This window comes from Sitodiplosis mosellana, unplaced genomic scaffold (genome assembly GCF_009176505.1).
Source record: "Sitodiplosis mosellana isolate CC-2019 unplaced genomic scaffold, AAFC_SMos_1.0 Smas_scaffold_6181, whole genome shotgun sequence".
In the NCBI taxonomy this organism is placed as follows: domain Eukaryota; kingdom Metazoa; phylum Arthropoda; class Insecta; order Diptera; family Cecidomyiidae; genus Sitodiplosis; species Sitodiplosis mosellana.
In genome coordinates this window covers 2,164,298-2,190,047 of record NW_022601422.1, presented here as the reverse complement: position 1 = coordinate 2,190,047, position 25,750 = coordinate 2,164,298, and the positions used below count along the sequence as shown (strand labels likewise).

At 37.8% G+C, this 25,750-nt stretch overlaps 1 protein-coding gene across 5 annotated transcripts in view; it reads right to left on the bottom strand.

The window, feature by feature from the left end:
- The window catches only part of LOC129576284 (teneurin-m), a 405,617-nt gene that overhangs the window by 52,979 nt on the left and 326,888 nt on the right, over positions 1-25,750 (bottom strand). Inside the window, exon 3 of one of the 5 annotated variants that reach the window (XM_055461076.1) lies at positions 2,881-2,946. The exons of the other annotated variants lie outside the window; for them this stretch is intronic. Coding sequence (XP_055317051.1) covers positions 2,881-2,920 — 40 coding nt within the window. The 5' untranslated portion in view covers positions 2,921-2,946. The remainder of the gene's footprint in view (positions 1-2,880; positions 2,947-25,750) is intronic. 5 annotated transcript variants of the gene reach the window in all.

Genomic DNA, 25,750 nt, shown 5'->3' with positions numbered 1-25,750 from the left:
GAGAGAGAGAGAGAGAGAGAGAGAGAGAGAGAGAGAGAGAGAGAGAGGGAGTTCTGTGTGCCTGTGTATGTATGATTTTGATAAGCTGCACGTATCCAAAATATGTCTGAAAGGCACACTCAAACGTTTGATAAAGTACCGAAGCAATCGATACATGAACCAATCGAACCATCCCGAAATTACCGATGCTCACAAATGCATGACAGAAATTCATCGTTGAATATATGATATGGTCGCAAAGCAGTACAGTGCTTTGGCATGCATGAAACATTCAGTGTTATGAGAAGCTTGTCGGGGACACGGAGAGAGAGAGAAAGAGAGAGAGAGAAAGAGAGAGAGAGAGAGCGAAAGAGACGAAGTGATATGATTTATCATGGGATATCGCCCATGTACGTAGCAAGTGTTTTATTCGAATTTGTATTTTGTCTCATGTAAAAAACAGATAAATCAACTTCTCTTCGGTATCAAGGCTTCGGGTCATTGGTATGCTGCTTCACTTCAGTCCCTTTGATACGGTTAGTGCTTAAATTCTCTTCGACTTCAAAACCCGTATATATGTATATATATATACATAAATGGAATCTGTTTGTGAAATCGATTCGGAATGAAAATTGGCAATCAAGAATGGAACGAATTGAGAATCAATTAATCCAGACTAATTAAAAGTAATCATCGGTCTGACCTAATTTCAATGGCTTTTGTTTGGCAATTGTTCGCAGCAAACAGAGTCCAGAGAGTGCGCTTTCGAATACAGTGCACAGTGCACAGCCGAAAAAGGAATGGCGAGCCAGATAGAAAGAGCTAATGAGACACATTCATTGCTCATTCAAAGGAAATAGTCGTGAAATTGATTCGATTTTATCCATATTAATGCGTCAATTGGCCCCAAGATACAAAATTCCACTGAAATTGTGCAATTCGTTTGATTTTCGGAATTGGAATTGAAGCTTATGTTGCATGAGAATACGTTCAAATTATTCATTCTCCAATTTGACTTTAAATTTGTCACCAACTTCTTTATTCCTCTTTTCGTCAATGATGATGAAGCATCAAAATCATACAGACTCTACGGTTACCATAATTATAGAGCATACGTTTGCAGCAAGTGAACACAGAGAACAATCAATTTTTCCGACAGAGAGATAGAGGAGGTGGCGGGGACAGTGGTGAAAAATATTTCACATCAATTCAAAATTCCCAGCGAGCACAAATTTTGTGTTCGGATGCTTTTGAACTGCTTTCGGAAACAAGAATTAAAGTTGCGGTCATTTTGGTGGTGTTCATTTAACCGAACCGTTCTCTGTGAAAATGGTGCTACATCCACATCGTTTTGTGATTTCTCGCCTTTTCTATCGACAACACACACACACACATACAAAATATTCGTCGGCTGCTTCGACTAGTCGACTGCTCGTGATGGTAGACGCCTCTAATTTTAAAGTACAAATTGAGTTATTAAACTGGAAAATAATGTGCGTAAACAATGAGCATTTTTCGAAATAATAATAAATAAATCATACATTAGACGCACACCAAACACCACATTGATGCTTGAACCATTTTTTTTTTCGCTCTTTCGCTCGTTCATTCATTTACGCTTGACATGGTGAGCATTGAGTCAAAGATGTTCTTTCCCATTAACATTCTAATCGGCTTCGAACACACATTGTGTGTACGCCGTATGTATGTGCAATTGTTGAATACGAATGAGACTCTCTTACACAGTATGCACAACACACACTAAACACTCTCTTTTTTTCATTCAAACACATTTCGTTGAAGCATTCAAAACACTTTAAAGCATCCAAATGCAAAAGGCTAAACAAAATATAAGCAATTAACCTATTACGTTTAACGAATAAATGTTTGAACATTCAACAATTTTGATGTAGACAGTTTTCTTCATTCTCTCCCTGTCTCTCTCTCTCCGTCTTCCACTGTGTGTGTATCGTATCGGTTCGTCTGAAGTCATCATTCATTTTCCAAAAAATGATAAATTATGCTCATAATGGAATTCGGTTTATGCATTAGCTTACAAAATAGTCATATCGAAGCATACAACTTCACAATGTATATATGAAATTATCGACAAACTAAAATTATGTGCTCATACAATCGAAATGGCGCGCGGTGTCAAGAGTAAACGAAGCAAACGAAAATGAGTGCAAGAGGAAGAGCAAGGGAGAGAGCGAGAGAGAGAGGCTTCGAGGCGGCCCACATTTAAACACTACATTATTATGAATGTGTGGTACATTTAATAGCTTCTTATTAAGATCGACCCTAATTTGACAGACGGTCCTTTTTTTTCCACGGTCGATATTTATTTGTTAGCTGGCGGCAACGGCAGCGCCGTTCAAATCATAGCCAGAAATTAGTTACATTGAATTGCACTAAAAACGATAATCAGACATAAAACAAGCCAACTCTTGACTGTGAGAAATATGCCTGTGAGTATGCCGCAATCGGACTGGCATTCAACGATTCGTTCAATTCACGTAAAATGCAACTATGTTGTCTCACTTCATCACAATCACTTAAGAACAAACAACTATGGCACTTCGATTTGTTTCGTTTCGTTTCCTGTCCGATTCCGAGCAATGGGATTTATCCTCAATGGTTCATTTGCTTAATTATACACATTTCCATCCATTTCTTTCTCTGTGTGTCGGTTCAATTAGAAAAGGCAATCAACTCAAATGCTTCAATAAATCGCCGCATTTTGAATTGGTGTGCCATATTTCGCTTACCAACATCAAATGAAAACACCAGAATGAATGTGTAATTTGAAATAATTATTGATTTGGTTTTATTTCGTTTGGTGTTGTTTTGTTCGGAAATAAATTGTCGCAAAAATTAATGGTTTTAATTAACTAAATTGACCTGGCTCCAGTATTGAGAGTTTAGAGTCCGTTAACCGCATGGATCATCAACAAAGTTTACACATACCTGAAAATAGACAAAAGAAAATTGCAATCATTAGTCTAATTGTATCGAATACTTCCTTCAAAAGCCCTATTTTCATTTGTCATAGTTTTAAAATGATTTCTTTTCGAAATGAAACAAACCATCACTTATGAAATTAATAAAATATTTGAATGTTCGTTCAAGTTTTCAGATCACTGGCGAACTATAAAAAGATTGTGAATAGTGAGATTTGATTTTCTTGGCAATATTGTGCAAACCTGATGACTCGGCTAGAAGAAGACGAGAAAAGTTTGCAGGCGAATGAATGTTCAAAAAAAAAAAAAAAGAACCAAGAAATGTTGCGAGTTAACTAAAGCAGTGGAACAGCAGTTGCCACCTTGGCTGAAGTCATCTTGTGCCATGCACTGCTTTTTTGTTTGTTCTTGTTGGTTGGCTCATGCTCTAGCTCATGTGCGATTCGAAGTCTCGACGAAGCACTTGTAAAACTATATAATCTAATAAATATAGACACATGTCAATTTTTGTCAAATGAAATTTGTTCTTTGTTTTAGACGTTTTGTTTTTCGTACGAATTTCTTTTTCTCGTTTCTTTTCCATTCCGTGGGATTGACTATTTTATTCATGGTCTTCAAAACAAAAAAGAAAAAAGTTATGGCAACAGCAGCAGCAGCATTCTCAAACTAGTGCTTCGCAATGGGGAAAAAAGGACGACCGAAAATTATTTTTAATATTATCGATATACCATCTGTTTTATCGTATTGTTGTTGCTTCTTGCTCGTTTTTTGGTTTTGCTACATACACACACACACACACACACACAGTCGTCATCTCTTCAGTCGTGGCCCGATTTGGTTTTGTTCTACACTCTTTGACTCTCCGTAGGTTTGATTGTTTGGCATGGTGTGCACCAATCTGGAACGCCAAAGGTACGTACATGTCTAATTCGATCGATAAAAAAGTTTTTTTGTCAGGGCTTGGGGTGCGTCTCTTGTTCTCTCTATAGTCGAGAAACCAATCTGTAATAATGCGACTGAATCGAAGTGAACAACAGCGACAGCAGCAGAAGAACAACACACAAACACTTTCTCTTGCTCATTCGCATTCCCATTTTCACAGTGCTCATTCATCTTCATCCAGGATGGGGGGGGGCGTATGAGATCTCATCCAACACGCTTTACGTACTGGTACATTGTCGTTGTGGCAAGCAAGAGGGAAAAAAAAACTTGGAAAAAAGATTTTCTTGTTATCGAATCGAAAAGTTTCCATTTTTCACTGTTTGGATTTTTGTTCTCTTTCTCTTTGGCGTGTGTGTTTGTGTGTGAGTTGCTGTTGCCTATGTCGCTATTATAAAATTGTCGCCGAAGAAAAATGACATAAAACAAAAATCTAGCAGCAAACGCGCGCGCTTGATGTGCTGAGAATGGCAGGCATTTGGTGGTGCGACAAACACACACTTTTACGAGAAAAAAAAAGGCGAGCGATGTCGATCCCATCAGCTCGTCGAAATTTAAGATGTATTTATGATGGAATGGGCCAGACTCCGGATGTTGTTATTCACAGGGTGAAAGGAAATACAAAACATGAGAGATGGACCAGAGAGAAAAAAAAACTGCTGATTTCGAGAGCAGCTCGTGAGATGAGAGTTACGCGCATTCTTTCTCACTCTTTTTCTCTACATTGGAGTAATAATAGACCGCATCGAATTTTAAAATGGATAACTTCAATAAAGCCAAAGCCATAACAATCAAAGTGTATTTCACAAGAACAACAGAAGAAGCAGAGTCAAACTTATCAATTCATACGTATGTCTTGAGAAAGAGAGAGAGAGATAGGGAAAAACGACCTTTATTGGAGCTCAAAGTTGAGAAATGATTGCAAGCGCTGTGTCCAAAGCATCTTTGCACACGCACAGAGAGAGGAGGTGGAGATCGAGAGAATATCCTCACATCGTTAAAAATAATTTAAAGCCAACTCAACAATAAAATGAGAAAAGTATCGAAAGTTTATTGTGTTATTGCGAATATGACAGAAACACCCGATAAGTAAACGAATAGAAAATTGGAAACGGCAAAGCGGATTATCGGCTGGATAGCGAGCGATATTGCAGCCGACAAGCGTGTGCCATAACCACATCACATACAATTTCGTCAACAACAACAAAAAAACTTTCTTTCTACTCGAGTCTAGCTCTTTCTAACACACTTAGCCCCATTGTATGGGGCAAAAATGGAAGTACCATTCGAAGCAGCAGCAATAGAATCGCTTTGGAACACTGAAAAGTGAACGCATCCGGTACAAACACACATACATAAACCTCCCCATACAATCAAAGTCAAAAACTCTGCATGTAAACTAGCAACTTTCTCTCGCCTTGCAACATGGCTATGGACAAAAGTGGCCTAAACAATCATAAAGTAACAAACATTTCGGTTTCAACATACAAGTTTTTGTCTGAAAACAAGTATGTTTTCCATTCTCTGCATCAATTAAATATGAAAATAAAGCGAGCGAGAGAATAAAAAACGGAGAAACATGAATTTTCAACGCATTGCTAGTCTGCCGCAAATTCATGAAAATCAATATCACAAACACACACACTCAACCGTCCACAATGTATAAGGGTTAATGTTGTCTAACTATTCTTGCTTCACCGAGTATGGTCTTGCCCCGAAAATGTCAAGCTGTTGTGTTCGCCGTTTTCTTTTCGCCGTTTTTTGGGATATATTGGATATCGTCTATACAATTTTGCACGCATTTCTCTCTCTCTCTCTCTATCCTTCTTAATCGAAACGAGATTTATGTTCAACCAGCAAAAGCCATATATTTCGGTTGGGTTATATGTGTTGTGTGTGAAAGTGTCGACTCAAAAATGTCAACTTTGGTTTTTGGACCATAAAATGGAGATTTGCTTTTAGCAGCCGCTGTCGCTGTCGTGCCAAGACAAAAACCGTTTTGAAGTTGTTATTCTGTTTCTTTTCCTCATTCCAACGTCAACTTTCATTTTTATTATGTTCCATTTGAGAATTTGACAATAAATTTATAACCATTTTTCGTTTCACATGGCTCGCCACGATGGGTTTTATTGTGTACATCTTTAATATTCCAGACGATTGCACAATTGTTGTGTCGATATTCCGTGCATTTGATGAAAATGTACTTAAAAAGGACACATATTCCGATTGTTCCGTCGCCATATACACTGGTCGCCGGGCGATACTGCTGAGTGAAGTGGGGTGGGGTGAATAAAATATCAACTCTTTCCTAAACGACTCGGTATTCAGCTAATCGTTTCTTATTGTCAATTCAATGGCAAGCGAATGAGCGAACGTGCGCGCGCGCGCGCGCGCGCTTGTTCATTGGGCCGCACTCAATAATTTATTGTTGTGAAAGTTTTGTGTCAATGCAGTTGTCGTTCAAATCATTTCAGCATCGAAAGAAAATAGATAATAATTGTTGGAACGAAGAAAAAAAAATTGACTCTTGAGTGATAATTGACAACAACATGACAATAAAAAAATGCCAATGCAATCAAACACTGATCAATTGAATTTTTAACGTAGCTGTTGTTGTTGTTCTTTTTTCCCTGTGTCATGTGTCAATGCTAGCGCATTTCGGATGTTTTGTATGCTTTCCATTTCGTGGTTATTAAATGCACCTTTTTCAATCGTGCATTCCTCAATTGGTCGGTTGGTCGGTGTGTGTGGGACGACGCAAAGACATGCTTCAATTTTTTTTTTTCATTGTTATTATTATTAGTCAACCATAAAAAAAAACCTCGAATATTAGGTTCACCACATAGTAATGCAATAAAAACCAAAACGAAACCGAATTCAAGAACGAAGCAGAAAAAACCAATAATTTTTATTACCTATTCTTTTGTTATTTGATCGAAAGGAGAATTGGATGAAAGTGCATTTGAATGCATTTCGAATTTCTTGACACAGGTCTCGAAACGAGATTGGAAAAAACACACACAAACACGCACGACAACCCGAAATAATAGAAGAAGAAAAAAAATAAGGTAGAAAGAAACCCTCCGAAGTTTTCAAAGAAGAAGAAAGAATCTCGTTCGAGACAAGAGAATTCCCGAAAATGATTCGGCCAAAGTGGAGAGAAAAAAAATATACTGAACCGAAACCGTAAAAAATGCTTACCATATTTTTAATTAATTGAAAACTTTTAAACGGAACAACAAGCGCTCAACAAATCAAAAATAGCCGTAACAATAATCAACCAACCAAAGTGTGTATATATATGCTATACGGAATAATTGACTCTGGACCAGTTCTGTATTATTATTATTATTGGAATCAATATAATTTCAATTTGTTGTATACCATGACTTTAGATTGTTTCTCTCTCTCTCTCTCTCTCTCTCTCTCTCTCTCTCTCTCTCTATCTCTCTCTCTCTCTCTCTCTCTCTCTCTCTCGATCGCTCGTGTTGTTGTTCCTTTCAATTGGGTTCTTTTTATTTATCGGTCTGGTTCGCGTTGTTCACTTCAATTTATGCATATTGTGAGTTGGTTTTATTTTCATTGTTTTGCCGCTGGCTTGCTTGCATTGAGTGACTAGACTCACCAAAAATCGAAGAATATTCAGTATGTGTGAGCGGAGTTGTTATAGGTTTGTTTTTTTCATGAAGTTATGATTCATGACTTGAGATTCGGGCGAAAAAGAAGCAAAGAAAGAAAAGTGTACAACTCATGCTTGTGTGATATTTCAAGTGATTTTCGGTCGATTTTTTTTTTTTTATTCTTTGACTTTTTTTTTGTGTTTATATGTTCTGTTGAGTTTTAGAACTCTTGTTCGAGTTGCTATGATTTTTTGTTGTTGGTGGCTTTTGTTTTTTTTTTTTTTTTTTGTAATTCAAGGCATTCATTGCAAAAGCAGCATATTTATAGGCATTCATGGGTAATATTCAATTTATTGATTTAAATGGACCTTTATTCGTCGATGAATGGACGATTATTATATGTTTCTCTTGTTTACGTAATGAAATCACGTACACACAGCAACACACACACGTTCATACACACCAAAATGCACTCTCCACACATGACTCTTCTCTAGGCGTGCTAGCCACTTTTTAACGCAGTTTCATTACGTTGATCGTGTGTGCCGGTGAAAAGCCAGAATCGAGCAACAAACAAATCTACATTAAATCGAGGCATCGCATTAAAAACGCCTGCTTCGCCATGAATCGTAATTCGATTAGAAATAAAAGTCGAAAACAATTAGGAATTATTAATGAGCGACACACACACACACACACACAAAGAGAGAAACGATTGTTCATTGTTTTTTTTTTGTTTGGATGGAATAGAACGCTGTCCATATGCGGCGACAAAGACATTATAGGTGATGTGAATGAAAAATAGAAACTGACGCTCACGGACAACGAGAGGAGAGAGAGAGAGAGAGAGACTTTATGTAATTGAATTTTTAATGTACACCAATTTCTTAATAAAATATAAATTTAGCCGCGTTCTCCAGAGGCGACATACCGATCGACCATATAAAGTGAGTTCTTTTTGTGTTCCACCTATGCGTTCAATGCGCGCCACATACATGAAAAATTATGACAATTTAATGGAATTCGGTTGTTTTTTTTTTTTGTTCATTCTGTTTTATTGCAACACATTTTCGCTCTCAGCTGTCGAATAATGTATGACTTTTGGCCAATCGACCCAAATGCACACCAGATATCACCCAGTTTTATTATTATAAAATGGTGTATCACTAAGTTAATTTCACCATTTCATTTGCGCTAGACAAAAGAATCGACTCTCTTGCCCAATGCACAAATTTATGTTTGGCCAACAACAATAACACCAATCGTCGACAAATAAAAATTGGTGTTGTGGCTCATTTTCGTTGTCTACAAATTGAAATGGTCACTTGTTATTGCATACAATGTTATAAATGTGTGTGTTGTGCTTCGTTATCTTTTTTTCCATTAAAATAACTACAACAATTGAGTAAGACATTAAAACAAAATTATAGATTAATAATAAAACAAAAATGCACACAAAATATGAATGAGAGTTTGCAACGTGCGCGCGATTCACACACAATTCAGAGCAGAAGATATGATAAAATCGACTCACACACACGCACGCACGCACGCACATGCATGCGCGTGAATTATTAAATTTTGACAAGTACATGAAAATGCTAAATTGGATACACACAGAGGCTTATCGTGGAATGAGATAGCTACGAACTGGAGCTGAAATGGTAGAGAGAGAGAGAGAGAGAGAGAGAGAGAGAGAGAGATAGAAGAGACGAGACGAGAGCAGTGTGTCCCGCATTTGGATGCATTTAATTGCATAACTCATCCACATTTGCGTATGCGTAATCGTGCTTGTACGTTGCCAATAATTTTAATAACATATGTTGACAAATACATTTGAAGAGGCTTTTATGACGCATTTTTGCTACAATCAGCGCCAAATGCGCGAACGCATCCATGACCATGGCAACAATGGCAACAGCAGCAGTAGCAACAGCAACAACGAAAGAAAAAAACACGCACAACAAATGATAATGTTATAAATAAATATAAATCATTTAAGTCGGATAACAATTTGGCATCAGCATAGCTACGCCACAACAGCCAGCATGCGGCGAAAGAGAGCGACCAGAGGGCGAGTAAGTGAAAAAACATGACACGAAGTAAAAAAGTGTGAGCGAGCAAGCGAACGAGAATGAGATAGAGAGATAGATAGACCGAGTGTAGCGACAGCAACAAATGCATTATTGCAAGAGCGCACATTCATAAATTCAGCTCAATGACTACTCGCATGTTCATTAATTTAAATTATTTTTAAAAGTACAATAAAAGCGGCAACAAAAACGCTCAGTGCACGGCGGTACAAGAATGCGAATGGACGGAGTGACGCGGAAGCATGCGCGCGCGCGCGCGCGCGAGGGGCAAGCATTGTTTATGTTTGTGTTATGCTGTTTTTCATTCACCACAATCGTCGATGTGCAAGCATCGGCAGTAGCGACAACAGCCGCAACAGCAACAACAGCACAAGAAACGATAGATTAATTTTGTGAAAATAATAAAACAAACAAAATGAGAATGAATTGCCAAAAGTTGATAATATGTTTGGAAGCTGTCCATTGTCGGTAAAGATGACTGTCGGCCTACCATACTGCCTGCGCCTGGCCTGGCTTGGCTTGGTCTGTGTCTCGTCACAAGCGCGCACTCTCGCAATTCTTATGCAATTCCGTCGCAGTAGCAGCGGGAAAATTGTTTGCAATATTTGTGCCCATTTGCAAAGCCACATACCGAGTGGGGATCGTATGTGTGTGTGTGTGTGTGTATATATGACAATTCAGAAGAAAAGCCCGTGCAAAAAATCCATCGATAAAGCATTCACTTTCGAGTTAAAATCAGCGGGTGCCAAAATACAAAATGCTGCTGAGTTCCCGGCCAATATGTGTCATGCGAACATAAATATGCGTGAAGAATTAAAATAAATAAATACTCTAGCTCACGACAAAGGAATGGTCTTCATTCGATTATTTGACCATGAGTACACTCGTCGATGTTCAGTTTACGGATTGTTATTGTCGGGTGTGTGCGTTTGTGCATATATGTATGCCCACTGTGTATCGATATATAGAGAGAGATATACATACGGTCGATTAACTCCATTATTCAAAATTAAAATCACAAATGCATAACGCCGCACGATTATTATTTTGGGGCCACCCAACCCATCTTCAGTAGATTTTTGCATTCATTCGTTAAGCGACAGAATGTTGTGTGCCATTCTTCAACCTCTTTGACGAAAGTGTGATTTATCACATGAAAATTATGTACGCGGCGACAATAAATAAAACTCAGTACATAGCTGTGGAGTCGGCCAACAATCAAACAGCTAACACCCATTTGGTTGGCATTTTTGGTTTTGTTATCTGCACGCGAATGCACTTTACCACGCCGCGATGAATCGCGTTGGGATTTTGTTTTTTTTTTGAAATGGTTATATATTTAGTTGAACTATTAAATTTATGTTTGTTTACATAATATTGGCAGAATGATCTCTCGATTTAATCTGTGTAATTTGTGTTCATTTCTCTATGAAAGGTGCAACACCTTCTTTTACTTTCTCTCTCCCTATTCTCTCGCTCCCTTTATCTCTATCATCCATGTTATACTGATGCATTTTTAAATGCCATTTTTATCGTCGCTTTAGACTGCTTTGCTTTCAGTTTGCTGTATATTTAATCAACTGATTTAGCCATCACCAGTGTGATGGAAATGATTACAGTGAAATGAAATATGCATCAAGTGCTGTTTCTTTATATTGTAACAAAACAACAACATTCAAATTGCATAATGGCAGTGAGTAGTTGCGGATTCGAAAGAATATGGAAAAGAGAGGGAGAGAGGGAGAGAGATGCTTCATTTTTATAGCTTAATTAAAAGCTCTTCTTCCCGCTCGGATCAAAAATAATATATGCGGAAAGATTGCGATGCGAAAAATCTCAACATCAAAAACCATCCGATTTAATTGAGAATGCGGTTAAAATGCAAACTATGGCGCGGGAAAAAGCTTAATCATAAAAAGTCCTTTGCCAACCGCGTGTGCAGTGCACAATATGCGGCGGCTGTGTTCCCAATTGCGAAAAGCAATTTCATCATCAAAATTTTGTGTCGCTGCGCTCAGAAGCACTTGATGACTATCGTGTTAACGTTACCTACTCCATTTTCTGCTTCTATTCTTCATTTGATTGAATAAAATAATTTTGAATTTATGCGTTTTTTTTTTTAAATTGAATCTAGCTGAAGAGGCTTGAAATTAATTGCATTAAAAAAAAAAAAAATCACGATGTATCAATTGAGCCAATGTGTGTGTGTGCCAATGCAACAAATCATATATTAAATTCGAAATGGTGCAACGTGTATGTGTACCATACTCAAGAATCCCTTTCGCACACACCGAACCTTATTCTTTTTTGTTTATTTATTGGATTTTTTGTTTTCATTGATTTCTCCAGAGATTGCTAAGTGATTGTTGAAGCTACCACCATAAAAGTCCGTTTTATTAATGCTCCAATTCACAATTGCCAATAGTTAAAAAGCACTTATTGCACCGCAATTTTACTCGAGATGGACATTTACATCGGAGATAGCACGAGAACGGTAACGAGAATGCGAGAGAAAGTGAAACACAACAACAAGGACGACATCAACAGAGAGAGAGAGAGAGAGAGAGAGAGAGAGAGAGAGAGAAAAAAAAACTAAAACGAAACCATTTGACTGACTGAGTGCCGCTCAATTTAATTCCGTAATTTTGCAGTTCCGTGTACCTTTTACAAGCTCTGAGTAGTTAGTTGTTTGCATATTTTTCCATTTTTCTTCTCTCTGTTCATCCTTTACCTTTCCCGCTTTCGCTCACCCAGCTTCGCTCCACCGTATTTCATACCATTCATTGCTTTCACAGTGCGAGTCTCACTGTTTTATTGAGTAAATAATTTTGCTGCAAGGAAACTCTTTCGGTCCATTAAAACTATTTTTCAACACTTTTCTGCAACATCTGATTTCGTGAGTGTGAGTGCGAAAGAGCGAAAGAGAGAGAGTTTGTGTCAAAAATGCTCAGGGGTGGGAAGCAAGTGGTAATGCTAATAGTGTCAGAGGTGAAAAAACTCGAAAGTCAAAAATAAATTTGCTTGAACGTTTGAGCGAACGAGCGAATGAACGAATGCGGCATGAATGCGAAGGAGAGAATGTTAGAAACGGAACGAGTTGAATATAGTGAGACTGAGATAAAAGAGCGACAAAACGGCAAAAGAGGAACCAAAGCAACGAAAAAAGCACCAACGAAACTAGCACACACACACACACAATGGTGCGAAGAAATGAATAACGTACGGGCATATGTGCCGAGGGAAAGAGAGAGAGAGAGAGAGAAAAAAGTTGGCAGAAGCTCGATATGGTTTAATAGTTGAACGGTATGCGTGAACTGGTGTATAGGTGCGTGTTGAGATGGTTTGAATGGCGTGAATGAGCTTGCGGAAAATGAAAATGGCCAATATTTTGAGTTAAAGGAACACGAGAAAAAAAAAATGATATAGATGGGCTCATGCAATGGCATAGCTTATTACCTTTTCGTCTCAATGTGCTTTCTTTTGTCGTTTTATATTTTCAGGTGTGTTTCATTCTCACATCGATTTCGTATATGGTGTGCAAATGGGCCAATTTTATTATAACCTCTTTCGACATTTGTTCTCGACGATTCCATTCTATTTTTTTTCTATTTCGTGCAGTAATTTAGCGTTGCTGGTTTTCTCTCTTTCTTCCAGCTACTGATTATTTTCAATGGCGTTTTTCGGTGCCACTATCAATGCATATATGCATTCATGTACTCTTTGGTCTATAGAAATCTGTAAATATTCCGGAATGATGGGATTTTTTGTTGGTGCGCGATTCTGCGCAGCATTTCTCATTCACGCGAAAATGTGTTTTCCATTTTTCACCATCCAACCAGCAGCAGCACCAACAACAGTAGCAATCAGAAGCCACCGATAGAGTGTTAGCACAGTAGTGAGCGAGCTCTCTATTACTGTACGCCGTATTTGTCAAACACATTGAGAGAGGGAGAGAGAGAGAGAGAGAGAGAGAGAGAGTGCTTTTCGCCGAGCGATAAATGTGTGCACATACATTATACAGTCAAAGAGCAAAATATTGATTTTATTTTATTGTATAAGTGAACCGACAACGCACACACATCGCATCAAGCAGCAACGATAGCAGTATCAAACACCAGCACCAGTACCGTTAAACAGCAGACTACTATTTTACCCTGAAACCCCGAAAGCAACGCCGAAAACTTGCTACTTTTATTTATTTTTTGTTTTTTGTTTTGTTTTTCGCACTCGGAATGCTCAATGCGTTTTGATATTTCCGTATTTTCGGTGAGGGGGTATGTTTACTGTATAGCGTTTTTCGTGCTGTTGCTGTTCGCTTTGCTTGAGTGCGAATGTAGATATCGACAATTGAATGAATGGAAGATTGGCGCGTGAATGTATACATTGGCATTTGAATTGCACAACTTACGGGCATTTTGTGCGTGTTTTTTTTTCACTAATGTTATCAACAAATAATACGCAGAATGTGCTGTGAGCTGGTGTTTTGCTTATGATTCCCTGTGAAAAAAAATCAACTAAATACACTTGCACTGTGTTTTGTGTTGTGCCTGGATTTTTAAATTTGGTTATTTGATTCTTCGCACTTTTGCGCTTCTCTCACATTGTTCACCACTGGAAACCACTATACCTGCTAATTTACGCCATCTGATTGCAAAAACGCGTCACTAGACGACAACAACAAAAACCATCCCAGCCGCTGCCGTATGATTGTAGCACAAAAATTATGCGATAAATGAAAATGCGAAAATATGCACCTCAATGCACAAAACAAAAGAACACTTACAATCGAACTGAGCAAAAAACAAAATATTTTTGTGAAATGCTAGAGGAAATGCGTCTCAGTTGGTATTGTGTATTGAGTCATCTTCGTGGTGAATGGTTTGAATGATATTTTGTTGTTGTTTTTCCCAATAGTCTGGATATGTACGGCATGCATTTTCATGTACGCCAAATGTGGATCAGAATTGTTCTATTCAACTAAAAACCCGTACCGTGTTATTGTTGCACGAGAACGATATAGCGCGAATGAGTATAAAGAAAATATGTTCCTGGTGGTTAGAAAAAAAAACGAAGCGAAAATGAAGGAGAATCGGCAATCAAAAAAGTTTTTCATTCGATTTCTCTTTCATGGAAATGAAAAAAAACTTTGATCGAATTTTGGTGTGCTCTTCTATACATTACTTGCACATGAGTGTTGTTTTAAATTCATCGTGTGCTTTTTTCTCGTTTTCTCGCGCATTGCATTTGTTCAATTTTCGTGCACAGTAACTCAAGTGGTTCGTTAGAGCGCGGTACACGCTTTACCAATCGTTTTTTTTTTTTGACAGTTTGATCTATTTTCCCAATGCATATTTAAATATTTCTAACTGGTTCGTTCGTTCTTTTCTGCGCTCTGTTTGCTTTGCATTTTAAATGCTGCTGGTTAATTGAATATTTTTGGTTGTTGCGGCAACGGGGAAAAATAAAAACGAATCGACAATCTATTGTTAACACAAATGGTGGAAATTAATTGAGTTTTCTGTAGTTTCTAACTTTCATGGTCATTCTCTGCATCACTTTAGCCCTATAGTGTTCACCACCACTTTACTTCTTTTGCGAAGTGTTCCACATGTAGCGATGATGAGCTGTGGCTGTATGTACAAATGTAGGAGAAGGTGTTACGGATTAATTTGTTCTGAAACTCGAACTTGCAGAGTTGGTCACTATTTCTCGGCGGCTTTATTTAGAATCTCAACCACGTGCACTATTCATTCGTGTAGATAACACGGACGCACACAGAACGACACACACTTCCTCTTGCCAACCATTCATTCCCGAGATCCGTAAATTAGGAGCTCACGTCAATGTTTGTACACTCACACAGGGTCTTTCTCGAGCAAAAGAAGCCAGCAAAAACAGAATGCAAAAGCCAAGTGTTTGTAAAAAATAACCAGAGGCAAAGTGTGAGAGTTAGTCGTTTGTGAATACGTAGTGATTATGGCACCGATTGCTAAGTGTAGACAAAGTCAAGCCATTTAGCTTGCTAGCACACTATATTTCACTATAATTAAACAAACAATTTAATTATATGCTATTAGAATTTCGCTCAAATTTTATACAAATCGCTGCCTTTTCTTCCTTCGGCGAATGTATGTTACTTAGGCATGGGGTCAAAATCAAAGCACACCAAATGTAATTTTGTATTTCGTTTTGCATTTTTTTTCTTCTGACCATTGTGAATGGAACATGCGACGCATGGATTTATTCGAACCGATGAACATATTCATTCGACCGAAGAGTCTGGTATTCAGTGTGCGTAAGGACGACTGAAATATTAATTGAGTAGCCAATCAGCGATGGTAAAAAAATGTAGTGTTAAATACATATATATGTATTTCTCCCTACAGCGATGGCTCCCTTTTTAATCGATTTACCTGCTGTGTCCATTTATAATCAGAAATTAGCAATTTAACTTGCTAAAACGGATATTAAAAAGAACGAATGAAATGGGAAGAGAACGAGAAGAGCAGCAGAAGAAGATGAGAAGCAGGAGAAGAGAGCAAGAGAGAGGCCAAAGTGTTACGATCAAAATAATGAATTTCGGCCATTCAATCAAATTAGCTTCCTTCGTTCGCATCAGCATGCATCACAAAATAGTGATGACTACTCTCCAAAAAAAAAAAAAAAAAAACATGGAAGCATAGGGAAAAAAATATGCACGTATCCATTTGGCCCGTGTTTTTTTTTTCTATCAGCCAATGATCTTTTTGCTCGTTCGCTTGCTCGTTTGTTCGTTTGCACATTTTTTTTTGCCAGAGCACAAAGAGTCAAAGCGCAAATGCGCTTCATTGCTATGGGCCTGAAAAACCAAGGCAACGCACAGCTCAAATGGATGTTAATCAACGGCAAAGCAATTTCCGACTTGTGTATTTTATGTGTCAAACTCTATCAAAGAGTGGAAAAAGTAATGGCAATAACCCTTATTAATATATACGCGCTCGCTCACATATGCACAAATTGAAGCAGTAAAGCGACGCACACAGAGAAATCGAGAGAGAGAGAGAGAGAGAGAGAGAGTGCGCGAATGAGTCGAGGCGTTTGTGCAATTTTTGGAGTACGACAGACATTGAAACGTTGACGCATTAGTCAAATCCATTGACTGGAGCAATGTGGTGAATGAGTCGAAGGATGATGATGATGATGTTGATTACGAAAATACGAGCCCAACGAAGACGAGGGAAAAAAATGAGCATCGTTATGGAGTAACATTAGGCGACAGTCAAAGAGAAATGAACATAGAATGAAACAAAAAATAAATAGAGACAAGAGAAAAACGGAGAGACGGAGAGTGGTTGAGACTTTAAGAGGACAATTGCCACATTCCATTCACAGTCTGTAGTCACTTGATTTTGCCTCGATGTATATCTCCTGTCAAAATAAATGTATCGAATGCATGCGCTCAATCATTTTGCTTTCTGTCAGATATTTTCTGACACATTCATTGATGTATTGTCGGTGTGGTTCTTTTGTATTTAATTTTTTTTTTCTCTTGCTCCCTTGAATCCATCGTTATTATTCATTTTTGAGTCGCGCGTTAGGATTAATGACTTCATTCGTTCCATTCATTTATTTACTCATTAGATTTAAGGAATATAAGATGCGAAAAAAAAACGAACAACAACCGCCCAAAATTTATGCATCTGTCTTAAATTTCAATTCGTCTTCATCGAGAACTGATACATGTGCGCCCTCATGACCTGCACTTTGAGTTAATTTCTAATAATTTCGTCCGAGGATTCACACAACACACACACACCAGAAGAAAAGAGAAACATCGACGTCTGCAAACAACCCCATTAGCTCAGACGGCGCATTCTGACTGAATATTGTTATGAATTGAAATACAATTTGAGGGAAACGATGGAGAAAAAAAAACGATGAAAATGACGAAAAAGAGCGCGCGCGCGCACTTAATGAATTGTGAAACGTGCATTCAAAACGGTGATAAATGAAGAGATGAATGGCATTTAATTTTGTAGTAATCGATTTTGAATATGCTGTGCCTGTAAATACCGGCGTCGTTTGTGTATTGTATATACATGCATATTCCGTTTCATATGGCATGGATATCACAATGCAGAGGGAAAAAAAGCGGCGCACCAGCCTGTGTCTACTAATATCATAACGCATATTTTAAATGGCGTCGTTTAACAGCAACGAGGACATCGTTTAATTTGGGCAATTTTGATATCTTCTTCCGTTCTCTTCCTCTCTCTTCCTCTCTCTCTCTATCTCTATCTCTATCTCTATCTCTATCTCTATCTCTTTCACCCATAATCTACATCATATTTCCATTTGCTATTTAAAGTCATCTTTAATCACATTCTGACCACTTTGATTCAGCAGGGAGCAGCACATATAGAATGTAAAAAAAGAGCGCACCCGAAACAAACGATATTCAAATATTTGATGATAGGCATTGGGTTCCCCTCCATCTCTCACTCGACATTCGATTTTCCTGATGGCCCATTGTTTTTGGCCACAACCAACAAAAAAAACGATAGTGTATAATTAACATCCATAACCTAAAATTTCTATATTAAAACATATGATTGAGAATATTTTCGATGGATGTTTTAAAAAAAAAAATAGGTATGCGCAATCTGACCAATTTTTCAATAGAGAGTATGAGCTGAGTTGAGATTTTGTTCGGGCGGAACCCACACTAGCGCAGCATACGCGCCGTCATATATATACATGCACATATTTTTCCATAACAAAATAGAATACAGTCTGTGTAGAGACAGTAAAAAAATGGGATTGTGATGTGAGCTCCCAAGAGTTAAATCAAGCAGCCGATATAAACAAGCTAGTGCTGGATACAGACATATGGCTTTACGATGATATTACGTTTTAATGGGACCAAATTCTGTTAGTGGTGCTGTTGTTGCTGCTGCTGTTTGGTCACAATACACGCACACATTTTGTTAGTCTGCATCCTTTTTTGTTAGTCGGATGTTTAACAAATTTTAAACCTAATAATTTGCAAAAATATGACGAGCACAGAGCAGTCAAAAAAGCAGAGAGCGAGAGAGGGGAAGAGAGAGAGAGAGAGAGAGTATACGATCCGAGGTATGGGCCTGGCAAACATCATTCATCGTGTGGTCCTCCTTTTTGACTTTTCATGTTAAACCATTTTTTTACGACACATTCTCTCTCTCTCTCTCTCTTTCTCTCTCTCTCTCTCTCTCTCTCTCTCTCTCTTTCTCTCGGTTACTGAGTTGGCTTGCGTTATCTACTGGTTATTAAATAACGCTTTTATTTTGTTTCTTGGCAAATATTGCAACTGCTGCTGATGCTGTCCCATACCTCTTGCTCTCTGTAGCCTCTCCCATCTTGCCCATCAACCAAAGTCACCTAAAATATGCTGTGGCAAGCAGCAGCAGCCGCCGCCGAAAAAAAACCACCGTTGGATCGCATAGATGCATCTATGCTCATCAACTAATATTGCGACTGATTTTCATCATGTGCGCTTTATGGTGCGGCACATTTTTTTTTCGCTCCTCTTTTCACTAGTGCTCTTTTCTCTCTGTTGTCTCTCCTGCATTGAAATATGCCAAAAGTCCATTAAGCTTGAGCACTGTTCATATAAAAGTTCTGCCAAATCTGGTGTCATTGTTGTCGTGTAATTATTTTGACAACTATTTAGTTGGGATGCGCCATTTTTTTTTTCTTCGTCGTCGTCGTCGTCGTCATTCCATTTTACCAACTCATTCGTATGCATCGCACCGAATGTCTGCGAAGTGTGTACGCATATCGTGTCTCAACTTTATTGCATTATTTAATTCCATTTGCGTTACTCTTTTTCGCGGTTATTTCCGCTTTACAAGTCGCACGCACAACAAAATTATACTTGAGATTGAAGCTTTTTTTCGTCGACTATGAATGCATACGAATATGCATTTTGGTAGGCACAGATCCAAAAAAAAAAGTCCTTTCTTCTTTTTTGAGCGCTTTCCAAAAATTCATTTTATGCGGTCAACCAAAAGCGTGCAAATAATATTCATGGCACAAGAGTTGCTCGAATTACCGTCATTCATTATTCACAATTAACGATAATGTTGTTTGCAAATCGAAAAGTCTTCTATATGCCTAAACATTTATATGGAAAGCGAGCATTCTGTCGCCCAATAACAGCAATGTATGCAAAATAGAAGATGATGTTTGCGCAGAGGCAAAAATAATACAGAATTTAGACAAACGTTCATTTATTCATTGGCGCGCGGCTTTTAATTGCCGAACAATGCAAGTAATGCGAATTCCAGAGGGGCCCATCGCTCGAATGAACTATTTTTATTTCGATAGTTTTTTTTCTCAGGGTGTTGCCAATACATTTGCTTGGTATGCATTAGATAAACAAGAACAATGTGTTTCATTTATTCAAAATACAAATATGGTGCATTGTTATAATTGGAATGTGCTCGATCGACACCTCGTATGGCAAATGCATCAATTGCATATGATGGCCTTAGACCTGATGGCTTTGATTACATTTGCACACGTCCTCAATTCATTCAATGACATTCATCCGAGATAACAACATTCCGTGTTCTTCATCGCAAAAGAAACTATTTGGATATCGTTCAAATGTTATAATCTAATGAAATATCAATCGATAAAAGAGAAGAAAATAGAATAGAGTCTAGTACAGGCTTTGATAGACGTCTCGTGTGCAAATAAAGTGACTGACAGTCATTCAGTTGTATGTAGCTGCAAATAACTAAAACTGGCTAAGTTAATTGAATTCAAGAATGTTGTATAGAAATAATCACTTTTAGTTATTCTTTCAGCCAGCCGTCTAATTTCGGACTTTTTGGCTACTATAACTGAAGTTGACTACAGTCGAATATTTTGTTCGAGATAATCACTTTTAGTTATTCTTTCAGCCAGCCGTCTAATTTCGGACTTTTTGGCTACTAGATGACTATAACTAAAGTTGACTACAGTCGAATATTTTGTTCGAGATAATCACTTTTAGTTACTGATAGTCAGCCAAAAAGTCCGAAATTAGACGGCTGGCTAGTCAGTCATAAATTTTTCACACGGGGTAAGACATCGAAGCAACAAAGACATCTTGAAAAAAAATAAGCACCCCTTTTCAAACGGGTAATTTTGTCTAATTAAAAACTTTCCACCGTAATTCAAATCGATAGGGGTCACACCTCTATGCGTTCTATTGACATTCTCAAAATTTAATCATTTTCCATTCGATGTGTAGGCGTTTACGAAACATTTCTGAGTAATAAAAAGAAGAAGAAAAATAGATGAGAATTCTTCTAAGTTGCACAGGTGATATCTACTAGCACGATGATAGCGCCAGAAAATATGGTATGAACGAAAACTTCGTGTGGCTCAAAAGTTATTTGATGAATTTTTAACGACAATTACTTTTTGAGTCAAACAAAACTATTTGAAATGAGGGTTTCGGTTTCATTTCTCTTTTCCAAATGTTTCTCCGTTACTTCTATTTTCGTAATAATTATAGTAAAGTAGCTGCGTGCTATGTTTTTTTTTTGTCTTGGAGAACAGAAATAAGAATGGGTGTATCAATGAAAAGGGTTGCTTGAAATTTCACTTGAAAACCTCCTCAAGTCACAAAATAACCAGAAAACTGATTGAAATCAAAGTATTTTGTGAGTTTTGAATGAAGACTGAATCACATACACACATATCATCAATCTATTAAAAGCCTTGTGTGCTTGGTATTCAATGGTGAAACTATGAAACAAACAATTGCAGCACATAATGCCTTGAATAATTGACACGGTGGAGCGAGACGTGAGCACATTGTGTGTTTGCGCGCATGAGTTTTTTTTTTCCTAGGGAATAGTGAACAGAACAGAAGCAGCAGCAGCAGCAGCAGCAATAGAAACACCAACAAAAACACTTCCGCTTTTAAAAGCAGCCTAAATTCATAATGAATGACGAAATTTCAATTTAAACATTCTTGGCACCTCTCTATCAAGATTGTTCGTCGACGACGAGTGGCGCGGTTGATGCCCAAAATGTTTATAGCAATGAAATATCGGAAACTGTGATAGCATGTTCGGCACACGTTGCGATACGACTTAATTTGTCGATTGTTTTTTTTTTTTTCTTCAATTGAAACAGTTGATAATAGTGATTTATTTTTTGCTTCTAGACTGAATTGATGGGTGTTTGTGTGTGTTTATTTTTTGATGTCCCTACTTTTGTTTTCCTTTTCCATTTTAATTATGCTCATTTTCCGTTCTCAAAACGGCAACCGAATCAAATAGTTCACAATCGAGAACAATGGAAACAAAACTCCCGGGCTTTTGAAACTTAAACACTAACTGTTTTGCGTATTCGTTGCCATTGTTGAATAACACGCGTGTACTGAATACGTAAATGAAACAATAAACCAACAGTAGCTATGGTGGTAGCGGACTACCGAAATAAATAAAAATACACCAAATGTACTTTCAGGTTTTCTTATCCACGCGTACACACTCTTTTGGAGTAGATGGATTTTGATATTCTATTGATTCGCGCCCAAGTCTCGGAATAATTGGAATGTTGTCTAAATGTTTGATAAAATGACAAAATCAACTCCCATCAACAAAAAGAAAATGGGCTTGGCACAAACGCACGCAACGTTGTTTCGTTTGTATCGATTGAAGATGCTTTCAAGATGAAATAAAATGAAAAACAAGAATAATTACGGGCCAAGCGCAAGCGATCCGCGAATGGGGTCAATTATTTTTATTCATGAGTTTTAAACAGTTGTTGGTTTTTCTTTTTTCTTTCTAAAAAAATATCACTCGGCAAAAGCGAAGTGTATCGTGATGACCAATTTTCTCTATTTGCATGAATGAATGTGACCCTCTTTTGGCTGCCTCTAGGTACACATACTTGGGCACACACAGAAACAAATGAAATCTCGCATCAATTCACTTTTGGATTCTAAAATCCATCACGTTTTAATGAAGTTTCCTCTTATTGATTGAAACGAATTTTTCGCTCGAAACTAAAGTGCGGCCGCTGCGCTCTCGCTCTCTGTACACTTTCAATGGTTGCATATAGTGTACCGAAGCGGATGAAAAGCAACGAAAAAGTGGTGCGAATGCGAGAGTTTGGAGGAATAAAAAAAAAAGGTTCGTTTTGTTCATTTCACCGAGTCCTTTGGAAAAAAGGGAAAAGAAATCCTTTTTCTGCGCATTTTAAACGTTATTGCTGAATAAAATTCAATTCAATTTACATAATTTTACAATGTGAATTCTAGTTGCTTGACACAAAGTCTGCAACGCGATTCCTCCTTTCTTTTTTGGCTTTCATTCGTTCTTTTTATGGCGCAAAAACTGGAATGAAATAAAAGGCGATATCATGCAATTGAAGCTCAATATATCGTCAATGATGGCACACATACACACATAAACACATACATCAAGACTTGGTGAGTGCCTCCCATTGAAATGAATATATTACGAACTATTCATTTCTGATTGAAGTGTGATTTGAGCCTGGACTGTATCTCCCTCTCTAATACACTCACAGGCTTTATTTTCGGTCGATTTGCACATCATTTCTCTTATGATTTGTTTTTTTTTTTCGTCTATTTTCTGTGCCACTTTGGCCTACAACATCCCATCTTTTTCTTCCTTTCATTCGTTTTCATTGGATTCACTTAAGGCTTTGTTCTACACTGCTTCGATATATTTACTTTGTGCCGACAGATCTTTTAGTTGCTGATTATCTACGAATGAATTGTAATATTTGTTTCGCTTATGCTGCTTTTGTGTCGAATCTAATTCAATGTGTTCTTCACATTTTTTCCGCTCTCTCATTCGTTCTTTTGCTTGATCTATTCCATTATCCTTTACTCTTTTTTTTCGCCTTCTTTTGAATTATTTCAATTGAATGGCAAAAATGTTGAGCATTCGGAAAGTCAAAGTGAAATAAAAAGAATGGGCAAAAAAGCCAAGTGGTTGCCGTCGTTACAGTGTTGTCGATGACTACGCATGAGAACACAGCAAGTGAGTGAGGGCAAGAGAGGAAGGAGCCAGAGACACACACACAGAGAGAGAGAGAGCATAGTAAACAGACAGAAACCAATAAAGCAAATACATTAAATTTATCTGCATATGTGTCCCAAATCTCATTTTCGCAATGGAACAACGTGTCTTCTTTTTTATTTTGTTTAACAACGTAACCAGGTCAATTTCCATCGAAACAAGAGAGAGAGAGAGAAAAAACGGGCGAACTGCAGCTAGCTACCTGCAAAACAATCGATTCTATGAACGATGTTAGGTAGCTAAATTCTTGGTGACGACGGATTGATTCATTCAAAAGTATCATATAATTTGCTACGGCAGCCAGGCGAGAACCGTTTCCAATCACATTGAAACAGAGAGCACCGTCAATAAATAAAGACAGCTATAGTGAACGAAACGAAACGAACATGAAACAACACTGACTCTTGTCTTATACGCTTACTCCTTGGATGAATATTTTCTTGATTCGTTCAGTGTTCACTCGATCTACCCGTTCTATCCATCTGTGATGTGTATTTAATTTCTCATTCAGTTTCTCCATCTCTTTCATTCTATCGCTATCGCTCGATTCTCTTGTACGCTCTCTCTCTTGCTCTCTGTCTGTCTCTCGCGGGATTTTCAGACAGAGCGAGCTCTAGAGATAAAAACTGATTTCAATTTAATTAAAAAGCACAAAATCCTGGTTTTCTATGCTTTGGCGCTGCCAGGAAGTCGTCTCTTCAATTGCATGAATGAATGCTTCCGTTGTTCCGCTGAAAATGCGCTATATTTGATAGAGAATCTGCGGTGAATACATATACAATCCGTACCGTACATATATGTAAGCGTATGTATATGAGCACGCCCGGGATTTTCGTCGTTTTCAATTCGTTTATTTATCATAATGAATGAAATATTAGGATTGGTTGGAAAGTAATGTGATTGTAAGCATTTTTGCCGTGTTGCGACACACAAACCCACACACACACTGAGATATGAACATCTCATATACTTCCGTATTTTATCTCTGTCATTTTCATTTATAGTTTTTATTGATTTTTCTTTGCGCTTTCTTATCACGCGTCACGATTGGGGCGCGATGGATATGAAAGATTCCGGTGAACGGGAAGAAAAGGGCTTGGAAGGACGACGCACCTTATTTCGAATTCAGTGAAGTGAACAACGTTTACGGAATTTTTTTCGATCGAGGAATGAGAGAACAAAACCTGACACACCGAAGAAGTAGCGAAAAAAAGGAAATCATAAAGACCCGATCTGAAGCTGAACACTTGCTGTGCGAATGTGACGCCACCGACACACATACACACACAGTGGTGTGAAAAAGAAAACGACAATTTACGCGCTATTTTTTGGGGTCAATTTCCGTTTATTTTTTTTTTTTTTCTTATCATTGGTATGAAAATCGAAAAGCTATTCGCAGGTAAAGTCGACTTTTTACGTGGCGAACGACGACGCTCCTTGTGACAATGACGACGACGACAACGTTGGAATTTCATGCGCACGATATTGCACATATGGCGAGGAAAAATGACCTATCAATAATTACATTATATATTTCTAGCGCTCAATCGCTCACTGGGTCGCATTTGGTATCGCAGCCCATCATCGTGAATGAAATCGTAAATGTTATAGCGAAAACTTGTGTGTGCACACACGACACTTTCAATACACAAATGGATTTGAATTCGGTTTCGGTGAAAACAAAACGCTAACATCGATGTGGAAGACACAAAACAACGGGAACACGTCGGGAGAGTGAGAGAGAGAGAGAGCGAGAAAAAAGGCACAAAAAATATATTGAACACAACAGGCGAATAACGAATATGTGTCACGAGATATGAATAATGAACTTTATCGACGATAGAAAGGCAACACTCGCATTCCAAAAGATAAACGGTGTTTAGGGCGAGCGCAAGAATAAGAAACGAGCAGGCAAAAAAAGGCACCAACCGAAAAGGAATGAGCAACTGAACGAATCACATTGAACCGAAGAACATAGAATACTTTTGATATTAATATATATATAAAAGAAGTGATAATTCTCGCATATATATGGATTTTGCCATATACGTGGAAAACGGATGAAAGGTGTTGGCAAAGTTGAATAT